At 38.1% G+C, this 13655-nt stretch overlaps 1 protein-coding gene across 4 annotated transcripts in view; it reads left to right on the forward strand.

Annotated features, from left to right (window-relative positions):
* Positions 1-13655, forward strand: part of LOC127449324 (ras-related protein Rab-6B) — a 166669-nt gene that overhangs the window by 111110 nt on the left and 41904 nt on the right. For all 4 annotated transcript variants that reach the window (XM_051712671.1, XM_051712672.1, XM_051712673.1 and 1 more), the window contains one exon: positions 57-115. In XM_051712671.1, coding sequence (XP_051568631.1) covers positions 57-115 — 59 coding nt within the window. The remainder of the gene's footprint in view (positions 1-56; positions 116-13655) is intronic.

Here is a 13655-nt window from a genome sequence, read left to right on the forward strand (position 1 = left end):
GACTGCCTTTGAATGACTTCTGTTTTAATGTTTCTCCGCTCTTTGTTCTCTTACAGTGGGGAAGACGTCCCTGATCACACGCTTCATGTACGACAGCTTTGACAACACATATCAGGTAGGCAGCTGGCAGTACACTTGACGTCCCTGTCATTCCCTTCATTCAAAGAGCTGGAAGTGTCCCTCCCCTTATTGTGCTCCATCAAAGTCTCGATTCCAACAAACTAAAGAAAACATAATGGGCCAAGCTGAATCTTTCATGAGTAAGGACATTTCTTCCAATTTGATTATAAACTTACAACATTATTATAAAGTTTGTGGGTATTGAATACATTATGGCAATGGTTAGATCAAATTCACATGTGTTAATAATGTTCCTGGGTTAAATTATCATGTTTGGCGTTAAAGCTGAAGTGTGTAATTTTTTTGTTTGATTTCCTTTAAAAGAGTGAACACTGGCTCTATGGCGCTATGTTTGAGCATCCTTACCAGCCAGAGAAGGCAGTATTTGCTCAACCAATGTCTTTGTGAACCAATGGTAGACTGGGCAGTGTTTGAGAAACCTATTTGAAAACAATAATTTTTGCAATTAATTTTGGTGTCACTAGTGGCACAGAAATTACATCCTTCACCTTAAATATAAATTTGTAAATGTAATATAAAAATATAATTCTGCCTTGGTCCACATGTACAGTATATATACATTCATCCCCTAAAATGAGATAAATATGCTTGCATGTCCAGTTTCATATGACACCACATGAATTGATTTTATACTGAAAATTATACTGTAGGATGAAGCAATAGTAGAACATTTGGGTGAAATGGGAAGCAGCCAATAAGCACACTGCATGTTCCTTTACACCATTGATTTAGCTATCATTGAGTAAGGTGGGGGAGGAAAGCATAATGGTTAGAAGTATCTCAAGGGAAGCTCTGCCTATATAAGGTTCATATTTTTTAATTAAACCTGTGAGAGAACTGGCAATGGAAAAGAATGTGTGTGTGTGTGTGTGTGTACGTGGGTCCGTGTGTGTGTGTGGGGGGGGCATTCTGTCAAATGTTATTTTAATAAGTGTTTAAAATATTTGGATTAAACTTGAATGATTACATACCGCAAAGGGGAGACAGGGGGCCAGTTGTCACACTTTTTATTGCAGAGAATATTTCTCAGGGTGGGTTTAGTTTTGAAAGTCAGCTTCTGTATAGCCACATACCTTAAAGTCTTGGCTGCAAGAAAAGCTAATACAATGTTTCACTGTTATTGCCCAGGAAGAAAATACAGTTCATAAAACACACGCTTATATTTTATGACAACTTGCTCCAATAGCTTGGCATGATTGTATAAGATTGGAAATAAGATTGTGCAACACAAAATGTATGCCCCTCTTTAAATCTATGCCTACATTAAATAGCCAATTATCAGGCACAATACAATTCATTTAGTATAACAGTGGAAAAAGTAACATACAAAAATATAGAAATATCATTTTGGACAGCACATACTGCAACTGATAAATTGTATTTATATATGAAATTCAAAACACATGTGAAAACATGCCCCAACCTGACTTTTGACTCTTCAGGTCCTTTCTGCCTTCATAATATAGTTGACCCTTGCCTTAATTTATGCCATTGTGGTTTATTGTGTTTACCCAAGAACTATAACAAAAATACATTCACAAAAAGTATGTATAAATTATTTATTAATTCTAATTTATTAATAACTTATTAATTATATATTTTTATAATTTAAGAGTGTTTTTAAGTAGGTGTTTGACACCAACAAACAAAACACATATTTGTGCAGTTTGGACTGTTGACGTAAAATATTATCTTTACTGAGATATAGTCTTTGTGACAACTTCCCTGTGTGACAACTAGCCCCGTCCTAGTTTGTCCTATCTGAATGGTTCATAACCCATAAAAATGTAAGGCCATTGAAATGATGTGAATTCGATTGGATCATGTTTCACAGCTGAGTCACAGCTTTAATGCACTGCAGGTTCTAGCTGTCACAACACTCCAACAATCTGAGACACATGCATGATGGCAGCTCTCTGAAGTCTCCCTGACCTTGATCTTACCATTCACTCTCTTTTGTATCTCTTTTTATCTATTTTCTATACTGCTGCTCTGTTAACATACATCTCTGCACTAACACTTTAGTGCTCAACAAGGGGGAAAATATGGTTTAGGATTATTGATCCACTCTGTTGTTAATATCCTGTTAGAAATATGCTGTTTAGGGGGCCTGGGTAGCTCAGCGAGTATTGACGCTGACTACCACCCCTGGAGTCACGAGTTCGAATCCAGGGCGTGCTGAGTGACTCCAGCCAGGTCTCCTAAGCAACCAAATTGGCCCGGTTGCTAGGGAGGGTAGAGTCACATGGGGTAACCTCCTCGTGGTTGCGATTAGTGGTTCTCGCTCTCAATGGGGCGCGTGGTGAATTGGGCATGGATCGCGGAGAGTAGCATGAGCCTCCACATGCTGGGAGTCACCGTGGTGTCATGCACAACGAGCCACGTGATAGGATCGTAAGTAACCACACCACCACGAGGACCTACTAAATAGTGGGAATTGGGCATTCCAAATTGGGAGAAAAGGGGATAAAAAAAAAATGTGCTGTTTACAGTTGTCCTACACTAACTATGAATATTCAAAGGGGCCATGACATATTTTTTAATGATTTGATTTTCTCTGAGGTTCACTTAGAATGTTAGTAATTGTTAAAAAATATATATATGTTTATGCACTAAAACAATCATAATTTAGTAATATATGATCATTTGTCATCTGTAACTGTCTGAAACACTTGGTTTTGGCCTCCTTTACACTTACGTTACGTACGGTTTTGTGGTCGGGTCTAATAGTTTTTTTAACTGCCCCATCTTTTAATAACATTTCCTGACTTCATTTGCAAAGCTTGAATTATATTGTGACTTGTTCACAAGCAATCCACACTGATAGCGGAAAACACATATAGCCTAATACATGCTGGAATGAGCAAAACACACATACAATCCATGCTTAAATGTTTTCAAATCACTTAATATAATCCACTGTAAAACATGATGCTCAGACATAATAACAGAGTTAAGCATTTGCCATCCTCCTGATCTACCAGCCTGATCTCATTAATATACGTAGCTATTTGTACATTAATATTTGTAACATTTAAACGTACATGTTTGTATGTTTGTATAGACACTAAAACATACAATATGGACTTTGAAAGCATCTAAAACGTAAACATTTTTATGTATTTACAGCTTTAGAAACTTAAAATATTGACAAATACATTGCAAATATATTTGAATACATGAATCGATTATAAATATATTTGTACATTTTTACTGTTTAATAGATATTTTAGGTCACTTAACCCTACCCCAACCTCTAAACATAACCACATTTCAACAATATAAAAACATGCAACAAGGAGATTAATGTACAGTAGCAATAATGTTTTATACAATATATTCATTTATATATATTTTACAGCCGCTAATCCCACACCTACTCTTTAACCTAACCATTACCATTTATTAAGCATATAAAACACATAACAGGCAGATACATTTAATCACAATAATTTATTCAGAAAAATTGCAAAATTCAGTAGAAAAGTAGTCCAATGGGTGATGCGCTGCATCCAATATGCTCCCTGACGTCATACAATAGCATTGTGTGAGGTGGAGAGTAGAATTTAAATTATTAATCGCTGTAAATCTTCTCCTGATGCACTCCAGAACGGCGCTGTCATACCTCATTCAAACATACATCGCAGAATACGGCAGTTGCAAAGTCACGAGACACTTGAGAGCCAATGAGCATTCGATATCACTGTAAAACCGCTGGTCGTAATGCTTTTTGAGGCGGCAATTTTTGAATTGAATTGAATTGAAAATGAAGCCAACCAACGTGGGTTGACAGTTACGGCAGGATGGAAATGGAGATCTTTGAATTTGGGTCTGTTCTTCACAGAAAGCAGTCTGAAAATTTGGATTATAGCTAACAAATGAATGGATTAATTTTATTATTGTTTTATGGTGCTTTGTTTTGTTTTGTTTTTTTTGTATATTCTGAAAACTCCTTTTGTGTCCCATGGCAAACAAAAATAAAAATGAAATGCTTAATAATTGATTAAACGATTATAGAGTTTTTATTCATTTTAACATTTTAAAGTTTTGTCTTGGTTAAAGTGATATAATCCTTTAAAACGTTGTATAAGGCAGCAGAAATCACACAGAACTGAATTACACCATTAAAATATCACATTATAATGTCAACTGCATTAAATAAATGTGATGGCATTTAACTAATCTCATTGATTATAAATTAAATGTAATTAACTGATTAATTCTATGAATTATTCAGAATTAATTCAAGCAGTACATGTAAATATTTGTACATTTCTATAGGTGTTAATACGTAAAATGATGACATTTAGATGCTGTCAATATTGTATGTTTCAGTGTCTATGCAAACGTAAGAGAATGTACATTTGCTTGAACCAAACTTTACATAAGATACATACGAATTCTCATGAAATCACGTTGGATCTACACTGGAAGAAGCAATATGCATGTGATGATAAGACAGTATTTGTGTTTAAACCAAACTAAGCATGCTGTAGTGCTACGTTGTCATAGTGTAGTAAGATTACACAAATGTTTTTGTGAACAGATCATGACTGTTGTGCTTTCTGACAGCAGATAGTAAATTCTAGAATCTCAAATCCACAGTGCTGTTATGCACCATGTGTTTACTTTTACTGGAAGGACTTGTGTTTAGCTACCGTATAGAAGTGTGTGTAATGCGTGTGTGTAATTTCTGTGCCACTAGCAGCACCAAATGGAATTGAGGACAATTTCCTCACATTGTTTTCAAACAAAAACTCCGTCCTAAATTGTTCGGACAAACAGCTAGTCCTACTACAAATTCATGTTTTTGGTTGAGCCAGAAGCTGACATGGCAGACCGCTAAAACAAGCAAAGCTATATTGAAAGTACGACCGAGCCAATGTTTACACTCTTTAAGAAGTCAACCTATGATTGGATTTTGTTTAGTTGTCTCAGCACACTACACTGGAATAGGAGAAAGTATTTTATTTTATTTTTCAAAGTGTAGTATCATCCCAAATGGAACATTTAAAGTTTTTTTTACTACAGGGAAGTGTTCGCCATTTAACAACTGACGGAAGTGACATTTCAAACCCAAGCATTGTGTGGCTGCTAGCTTTAGTGCACTATCCACCCTCAGTTCAACACTTATATCTCAAATATATACATATTCACACAGCATGGTTTGATGGTAAAGCGTTTAACTCACTTTTGTAAGGTGTAGCCTTCACAAAATTTTCGCTAGTTACCATATTGTCCATTAATATTCAACTGTTTTGCCAGAACAGCATCACTGCCGGTAATACGGCCCTTCCGTTATGTACGGCAAGCCGCGTGCGCTGAGTGCACAAAGTGTTCAACGTTCCACACTCCGTTTTGACAGTTGAAGAAGTGCACCATCCGGGTACTCGTAGTACACTTCTTTTTGTTGCATTTGCAGTGTAAACACACTACTCGCACTACTTACACTTCAAAATGACGTAAAATAGTGCAGAAGTGTGCGGTTTGGGACGCACCTCTAGTCTTTGAAAGCCGTAATCTGAAAAATTATTCCAGTAGCTCATTTTAGACACACATTAATGACTGTGGCTGGCCCTGCTGTCATATTTATTTCAAGAGAAGGTTCATTGAAGAAAATTGAATCTGACTGAATCCAAACAGTTTCTTGTGTCATCTGCATATGAATAAAATATATTGCCTCAAGAGTGTCATCTTTGAGAAGTAAAATGCATCTTAATAAGATGCTAGTCTCTAAGGTTACATTGGAGAGAGGGAGGGATACCGGTGCTTTTCTAATTTGCATATTCTTGAATAAGCTCAAATCAAGCTGCTCCACAACATCGAGATTGACCTTAAAATGTCTGGCAGCAGGCTTTCATGATAGCATATGCCGAAAGAGCAGAGAGCATCACCCCCGACTCCTATCATCTGTCAGTCTTCTGCTCTATGCAAAATGAGAGGGACACATCTGCATATTTATGATTTTCTACCTTATGTGGATTCATCACTGTCTGGGTCATTATTAAATCAACATTTCATGTGAAATGTGAGTGAAAAATGACTATTTAGGACAATATATATATATATATATTTTCCCCTATTAAACCTCAGCTTCAAGACATAATCATACTCTTCAGTTTTGGGATGTAGGGCTGGGCAGTATGACAGTATGTACTCTGTGACGGCTGAAATCTGTCAACTGGTAGACATTCCACGATACTATTCATATACAGCAGTAAATCTGCAAGATAGTATAAAAATCTGACACCAATCAGAAAAGTATAGTCTTGTCTGTAAACTCTTATGGACAATTCTATTGCAGACATATATTATTTTTATAATAATGTGAGCAATTTAGTTTTGCCTCGCTTCTGGTGAAGGCACAGTATGATAGAAGGTTGTTTACAGTTGTCAAGCAACGTTTTATCTTGTTGGATATATTAGAATTGTACTGATATGCGGTCACGTGTGTGTATATTGGATAATTTAGTGTTTAGTGTCAAATGTGTTATTTAATGTGAAGCAGATTTTTTTTTTATTTTTATGCACTACCGATTAGGTTTAGGGTAGGTAGGTCCAGTAGTACAGTTGATTTAAAAGTCGATGTGAACTCTAATGAGATTTTGCCAAAAGATTGCCACAGTCACATAATTTTCATGAGAGCAGACTGCATAAAAGCATAAAATAATCCTAACAAAGCAGCCTAGAGAAAAATGTTATTGCTAAGTGGTTGCTCTTTCATAAATAATATCATAACATTCGAGTATCAGCTAAAGACACACCTCTTCCCTGAGCATTTAATAAGTCCATAATGGTCATTATAAAGGCCCTTTCTATTAACTCTATTAACTAGTGCTCACAGTTGATTAAAATATTGAATCACATGTTTTTTTATAGATTAATCACAGATTTTGAAAGTGCTGAAATTTGACTACATATACTTCTTTTCCTGTCAATCCTTCTTAGAAAGAAAAGAAAACAAATTTCATTTCATTTCATACAACTTTATTAATCCCTGAGGGGGCAATTCAGTTTGGGCACAAAACAAAACAAAAGCATCTATATAATAAAATAAAATAAAAAATTGTAATATGATGTGAAAATAAGTAATTAAAAATTACATTACTTTCTATATTAAGGATCTATATAATGGGTAAAATGGATAATGGGTCAATATACACAATAAAATTGTAAATACGTGACCCTTCCAAAATTACACAGTTCTCAATTCCAAATGGCTATTACAAAGTTACATTTAAATTTGGCTCAGTACAGGCCTCCTGAATGTAACAATATGGTTTTTTTTTTTTTTTAATTTTCCAAACAAAGCCTTCCACAGTAAAAATATAGAAATGCACTAAAGTAGCACCAATTAAAGTAACGTTTAACATTTTCCAGAGTCTAAGTGGGAGGTTGACTAATTGAAATAACTAGTCCCCATAGGTTGCCTATTTGTTGCAATGCACAAATGATCATAGCATGAAAAGTACAGTAGAGAACGGCCGAGTTTGGAATACATCCAACGTGGCAGAAATGGTAAGAGTAGTATGAAAGTATGCCACAACCAGGTCAAAATTGAAATTGTTTGAACTTTAAGTGCAGACAACTCCATCAAGATGCGCAATATATATCGTGTGGTTTGCTTTTAAGTTATAGTCAAAATTTGATGTGCTTCTGAGGTATTTAAATTCTGCCTTAAAAATGACGCAAAGTACTTTTTTTTTTGTCACAAGTCCCATCTGGGTTTGCACTGTAAGAGGTTCTTTCTCCATCACTTGATCATTGACACAGAATCACCACTGTGTGTGTTTGTGATGTTTATGTAAGTGTAATGTCCCTGGACACATCACAAAGGTTCCGTCCTATTCCAACCAGTGTTTGGAATTCACACATAGCTGAATAAAATGTCAGGATCTAATGTCAAAAGGGGTAATGTGTTAAAGCTACACTATGTAAGATTTATTTGTTAGAAATGAACTTTCATGAAATTACATTAATGAGCAAGCACACCAACAATCTGTCTTCCAAACCATGTTTTTGCTATACCCCGATTCACTATGGTAAGCCTATAATAATAATGTATATTTTAGAGCTGTTGGGACAGATTTGGCAGGAAATTGCATACTTCCGTCAGTCATCCGTGTTTACGTCATGTCTGTAAATAAAGAAAAGAAGGTACAGCTATACAGCACATGTATATGTGCGATGATAGGTGTGGTAGTAGTCTGAAGCTGAAAGCTTGTAGCCACAACAGATGAGCGACTTTGACCATGGATCATTCAAAAAGGCAACCCACTGGGGAATCACACGTTTCAAAATAAAGAAACATTGAACTGAAAAAAGTCTGTAGCAGAAAGGGAAACCGAGAGAGCCCATAATAATAAAACACGAAACAACATTGGCTTGGCTTTTTCAGAGGTGGCGACAACTTTGAGATCTTAAAGGATGTAAAACCGACCCAGAGATTGAGTTTTTCTCGCTCGACAGGTAAGATATTTTATTGAACCGATAGTTAGCCAGGTAGCTTGCTTAGTGCGGTAGTTCGTTAGATAGTGTTAGCCACTCTAATGGGGCATTTTATTATGGAATGTGGTATTGCAGTGCTTGATTTCATTTTCGAAGAAGGACAATGGGAATTTTTTTTTACTTTATGTTGGTAACAATGCATAATCTCTAAACCAGTTACTACCTTAGTCTATTTGCCTGTTAGCTAAGTTTTAAAAGTTTTGACCATTTGACTTTATCTGATATGACTAACAATCATTGTCTAACGTCAGCGTTGCCTAACTTTTTGTAACACTATTTATTTTGAAACAGTTGTTTTCAATTAGACAAAACAACAGCAGAAGATATACTACTTACCTGCTAATAAGAATTTTTTTTTCCTTTCGTTATTTTTTTTATTATTATTTGGGGTTTTTTGAGGGGAGGGGGCAAGTTTTGTTGTCGTTAGTGACATTCGCTCTGATAAGTTGATCACCTGTAACCATGGTTCCCTATCTGTCACTCATTTGACGTTGTGTCGATGTAGTGATACTAGGGGTCACTCTTGGGAGCCCGAGACACCTCTGGTCTTTGATAAAAGGCCAATGAAATTTGCACACCACTCCTCCGGACATACGGGTATAAAAGGAGCTGGTATGCAACCACTCATTCAGATTTTCTCTTCGGAGCCAAACGGTCGATGCTCACTGAGTTGAATTCCCACGGCTGTTCATTCACCTCTGTTGGATCTGATGGCGCATTTCAGCGGCTTCTTCCTTCCCCTTTGCACTGGTGCACTGCAGAGAATGCCCCTGGGCGCTTCGGCAGAAATAAAAGAGTATATTTCTCTAACAGAGCGGCACACATGGAACGTCTTTTTAACGACGCGTCTTTTTAAAGATGCCTTTCCATTTGTGTGTTATTCCTGGTTGTGCTCGTTATCTCTCGCCCTCTGACGGCCACAATCACTGTCTTTCGTGTCTGGGCGCTGCTCACACGGAGACAGCGTTCGTGGATGGGTCATGTACTCATTGCGAGAACATGTCCATGGCAACGATGCGGTCGCGGCTTACCTTCGTAAGAAAGCAAGCCACCCCAGAGGCTTCCCGCCTCGGTCCTTCTACCCACGGGTATGAGGCCAGCGCGGCTAGCACTGGGGGCGATTTGGGGACCCCAATGGGACCACCTCCGCCGGGTATCCCCCCATGGACCTCCCATTCCCCAGCACGCTTGTCTGCCCCGATCGGTTACATGTCGGCCTGGTGCATTGGCTATGAGGCACACAGTGGTCTGCCCGTCACACACCGCCAGTTCACGTGACACAGTTCAGCCAGTTGCGGCATTTCGTATAGGGACCCCTAGTGTCACTACATTGACACAACGTCGAGTGAGTGACAGATAGGGAACGTCCTAGTTACTTGCTTAACCTCCGTTCCCTGATGGAGGGAACGAGACTTTGTGTCCCTCCTGCCACAACTCTGAACTACCTGCTGAAATGGCCGGGACCTTGTTTCGGCACCTCAGCACAAAACCTGAATGAGTGGTTGCATACCAGCTCCTTTTATACCCGTATGTCCAGGGGAGTGGTATGCAAATACCACTCGCCAATTTTCATTGGCCTTTTATCAAAGACCAGAGGTGTCTCGGGCTCCCAAGAGTGACCCCTAGTTTCACTACATCGACACAACGTCTCATTCCCTCCATCAGGGAACGGAGGTTACGCAAGTAACCAGGACGTTACACCGGCACTTCTCAAACCATCAGATTCATCCACGCAGAAGAGTAGAGCCAAAGCCTAGCTCACGTAATTACCAAAACCTCCACAAGCAACTTGCAGTTCTGTGCTTCAACCACTAGAGGGCCAAAAGTTACATAGTGTAGTTTTAATCGTGGTAAAAAAATAAATAAAATAAAATATGTGTTAAACATTTTAATTTAATTGCATGTTTTAAGGCGTTACGTTTGACAGCTCTACCATTAACATTAAAGAAAAATATCCTTCTCTCCTTTCTCTACATTTTCAGCATTTGCACTTCAACTCTACAAGTAGCTTTTGTACTACTCTAGTTTACAGTATTCAGTATTGCAGTACTGCTAATATTATTGGCTCCTGAATGGCAAGATGCTTGTGATTTTCCTCATTTGTTAGTCCCTTTGGATAAAAGTTTCTGCTAAATTATTACATTTAAATTATGCAACAGCTAGTTCCGTTCTTCTAAACTTATTGGACAAGGGATGTTCCAACAGTACCGATATTTAGGATAACAGCACTGGGACATTTCATTTTTTGTATCACTCCTCTTCTGCTGCGTTCCTTCTTCTATTCCTTCTTCTATTGTAGAGGAAATAAAAATAGAAACAAATGAGACAGTTGTTGATATTCAGTAAGAGTGTAAAGCTACAGTGTAAAATTAATGTCTTAAAATAAATAAATGACTGAGTAAATACATTTAGATACTAAAGAGACCTAATTTGTGATTTCTCTTTCTGATTGGATGTAGCCCATGGTCCTCTGTTAGTTCATGAGACTGAGACACAGCATCGTGTAGCCGTGGGATTCAGTGAGGTCCTATCACTTTAGTGGGGCTCTTAAGACCTTTGGCTCTTTATTAAAAGTGGATGACCAGTCAGCTGTATTAAACACATGCTACATGTTTCACTGGGGCTTTAAGTCATGTGGAAAATACCAGGTCTGACACATGCTGTCCTGGTCTCGGCATAGTTTCTCAATTTTAAATTGGCCAATGGAATAAGGAGCATCATCTAACTTTCCAACTTTATTGTGGAAAGCATTATCAGTTTAACTGATATGGTTACAGACGAAGTGGGGTAAGACACAAAGAGAAAGACAGGTTTAGAAGGGTGTTAAGCAAATGACAGGGAAAAGCAGAGACTGACTGCCTGTCCAATATTCAGCTTGACTTGCTGATTTTGTAGTTGTGTTGTTGTGATGGCTGTCTGGCTGTAGATACAGTGAGATTTGGACATGCTACTGGAGGTCTATTGGGAGAGCTGTGTTCTGCTGTGCTGTGCTGCCTGTCTGAGCTGCCACTCAACACGGGGTACTGGAGTGTGACTGTTCTGCTCAGCACAACCAGGGAGTCGAGAAGAGATGCAGATAGAGATATGGAAGTGTTCAGGTGCCACGATTACTTTTGCTCTGAACTTCATTTAGAGATTTTCCAAAATCCCAAACGCAATTCTTCTTCTTCTGTACAAATTTCGGCATCTAACTTGTCCCGCACCATTTTTGCTAAGGACATAATTGATGGCTCAAATTGTGCAACATATTGAGGATATGGTTGCTATGACTTTTATAAGTGATTAAGTGTGCAATGTTTGCCCAGTAGGCAAAATAATTGGTAAAAAAATCCCATAAATTTAGCATTGGAAAGTGATCAGAGTGATTGTATCTTTGGATGAAAATGTGATAGAGATTTGGGTGATGGATATAATTTGGGCCAGCAAGAAGTCATTCAATAAAACCCTAGCAACTATCTAGCCATGCCAGAGCAACCTTCCAGAGCACCCTAGCAGCCATATAGCTACATGACCCAGCCATATCCTGTAACCAGAACATCGTAGAGGCATTGGTAGGGCACGTTGACTCAGGGCAGTTTACTGAGGCCCTTTTGTGGGCCCCTTAAGACCCTTGAGAGACCCTGGGACCCCCAGCCATATCTCTGCACAAGTACATCGTAGATTCTTGTTTTAATTGAGGCAGTATACTGAGGCACTTGGTAGGCCCTGTGAGGTCCTTTGGGTATTTTCTATTGCAGATGTACTGACACCATTGGTGGGACATTGTGGTATGGAGTTTTGCCATGGCAAGCACCACTCACATTGTATAGTTATTTTTGCAATATCATTTGGTGACGTTAGTGGTGCTTCAACAAAAAAATAAATAAAAAATAAATAAATTATATTTGCTTGACAAACACGTTATTATTTCTTTTTTTTTTTTAGGTATTTTCTATTGAAAATACCTAGATTTTCTTGACTCGCGCACGCGGTCCTCAGTTGTGCATGTCGTTTGCGCATGTACTGGCCATTGACTCTATTAAAAGATTGTCACAAAGCAGTTGCAGTGTGCATGCGTCGAACTCGTTCCTATTTGTTTGCTGTCAGAAAAGTATACTCGCAAAGGCAACACGGTCGACCAGGCACGAGGCGATCCGGAACACGCAAAAACAAAGTATACCTGGGCCTTTAATGCGCATGCTAAGATTTACAGCATGGTTGAATCCAGTTTCTCATGATTTTGCATTTGCAAGCAAGGTTTGTTTAGGAGCATCTGGGCCTGCCATATTGAGAATGTCTTCAATAAAAAGATAAACAAGACCAGATGCTTCTGAATTTATCTTATCTGACATTCTATGCTTGGCTATGACTGAGAACCATCATACTGTAGATTTCTTGTCTTCGTGTTACCAAGAAAATAATTTACTGGTTATGGCATCATTTTATTTTTCTGACCCTTCCTTAAATAGCCTTGACAAACTTGCACATGTGGATGGCAATAAATGTAATTGTATAATGTAAACATGTTAGAATCTTCCTGATATTGACCAGATGTTCCAACATTAGCCCACGATTGTTTAACATGTCTTAGAGTGTTCATCAGGCTGACAGAATGACATCATCCCTTTAGGTCTCGCATTGAGCTGTTACATGTTAATCAAAATGCCTTACTGAAATGCTGTACACCACTGCATGTCATTTGTCTTCAGAGATACAGGGCTGCTGATGCCAAACTGACAACTTTCCAGGGTCTGTGATGCCTTAAACTATGGATAAATATATAAAAAAGCAGAGACACTTATTTGATTATGTTGTACTGACCAGGGTACCATCCTTTTTATTATTATTTGGAATTTTAATTACTGCAGAATTGCAGTCAGACAGACACTTTGTACCCAGCTATGCTCTTATCATTTGTGTCTGCTCACCTGGGGGATGTTGCGTTCTTAAAATTTCTACTTTGATTAAATGCAAATAGAAAGATAAACGATAAACAGGATTTGCCCTGACATTCCCCCAAGGTGTTG

The sequence above is a fragment of the Myxocyprinus asiaticus genome, chromosome 12 (assembly GCF_019703515.2).
Source record: "Myxocyprinus asiaticus isolate MX2 ecotype Aquarium Trade chromosome 12, UBuf_Myxa_2, whole genome shotgun sequence".
Taxonomy (NCBI): Eukaryota; Metazoa; Chordata; class Actinopteri; order Cypriniformes; family Catostomidae; genus Myxocyprinus; species Myxocyprinus asiaticus.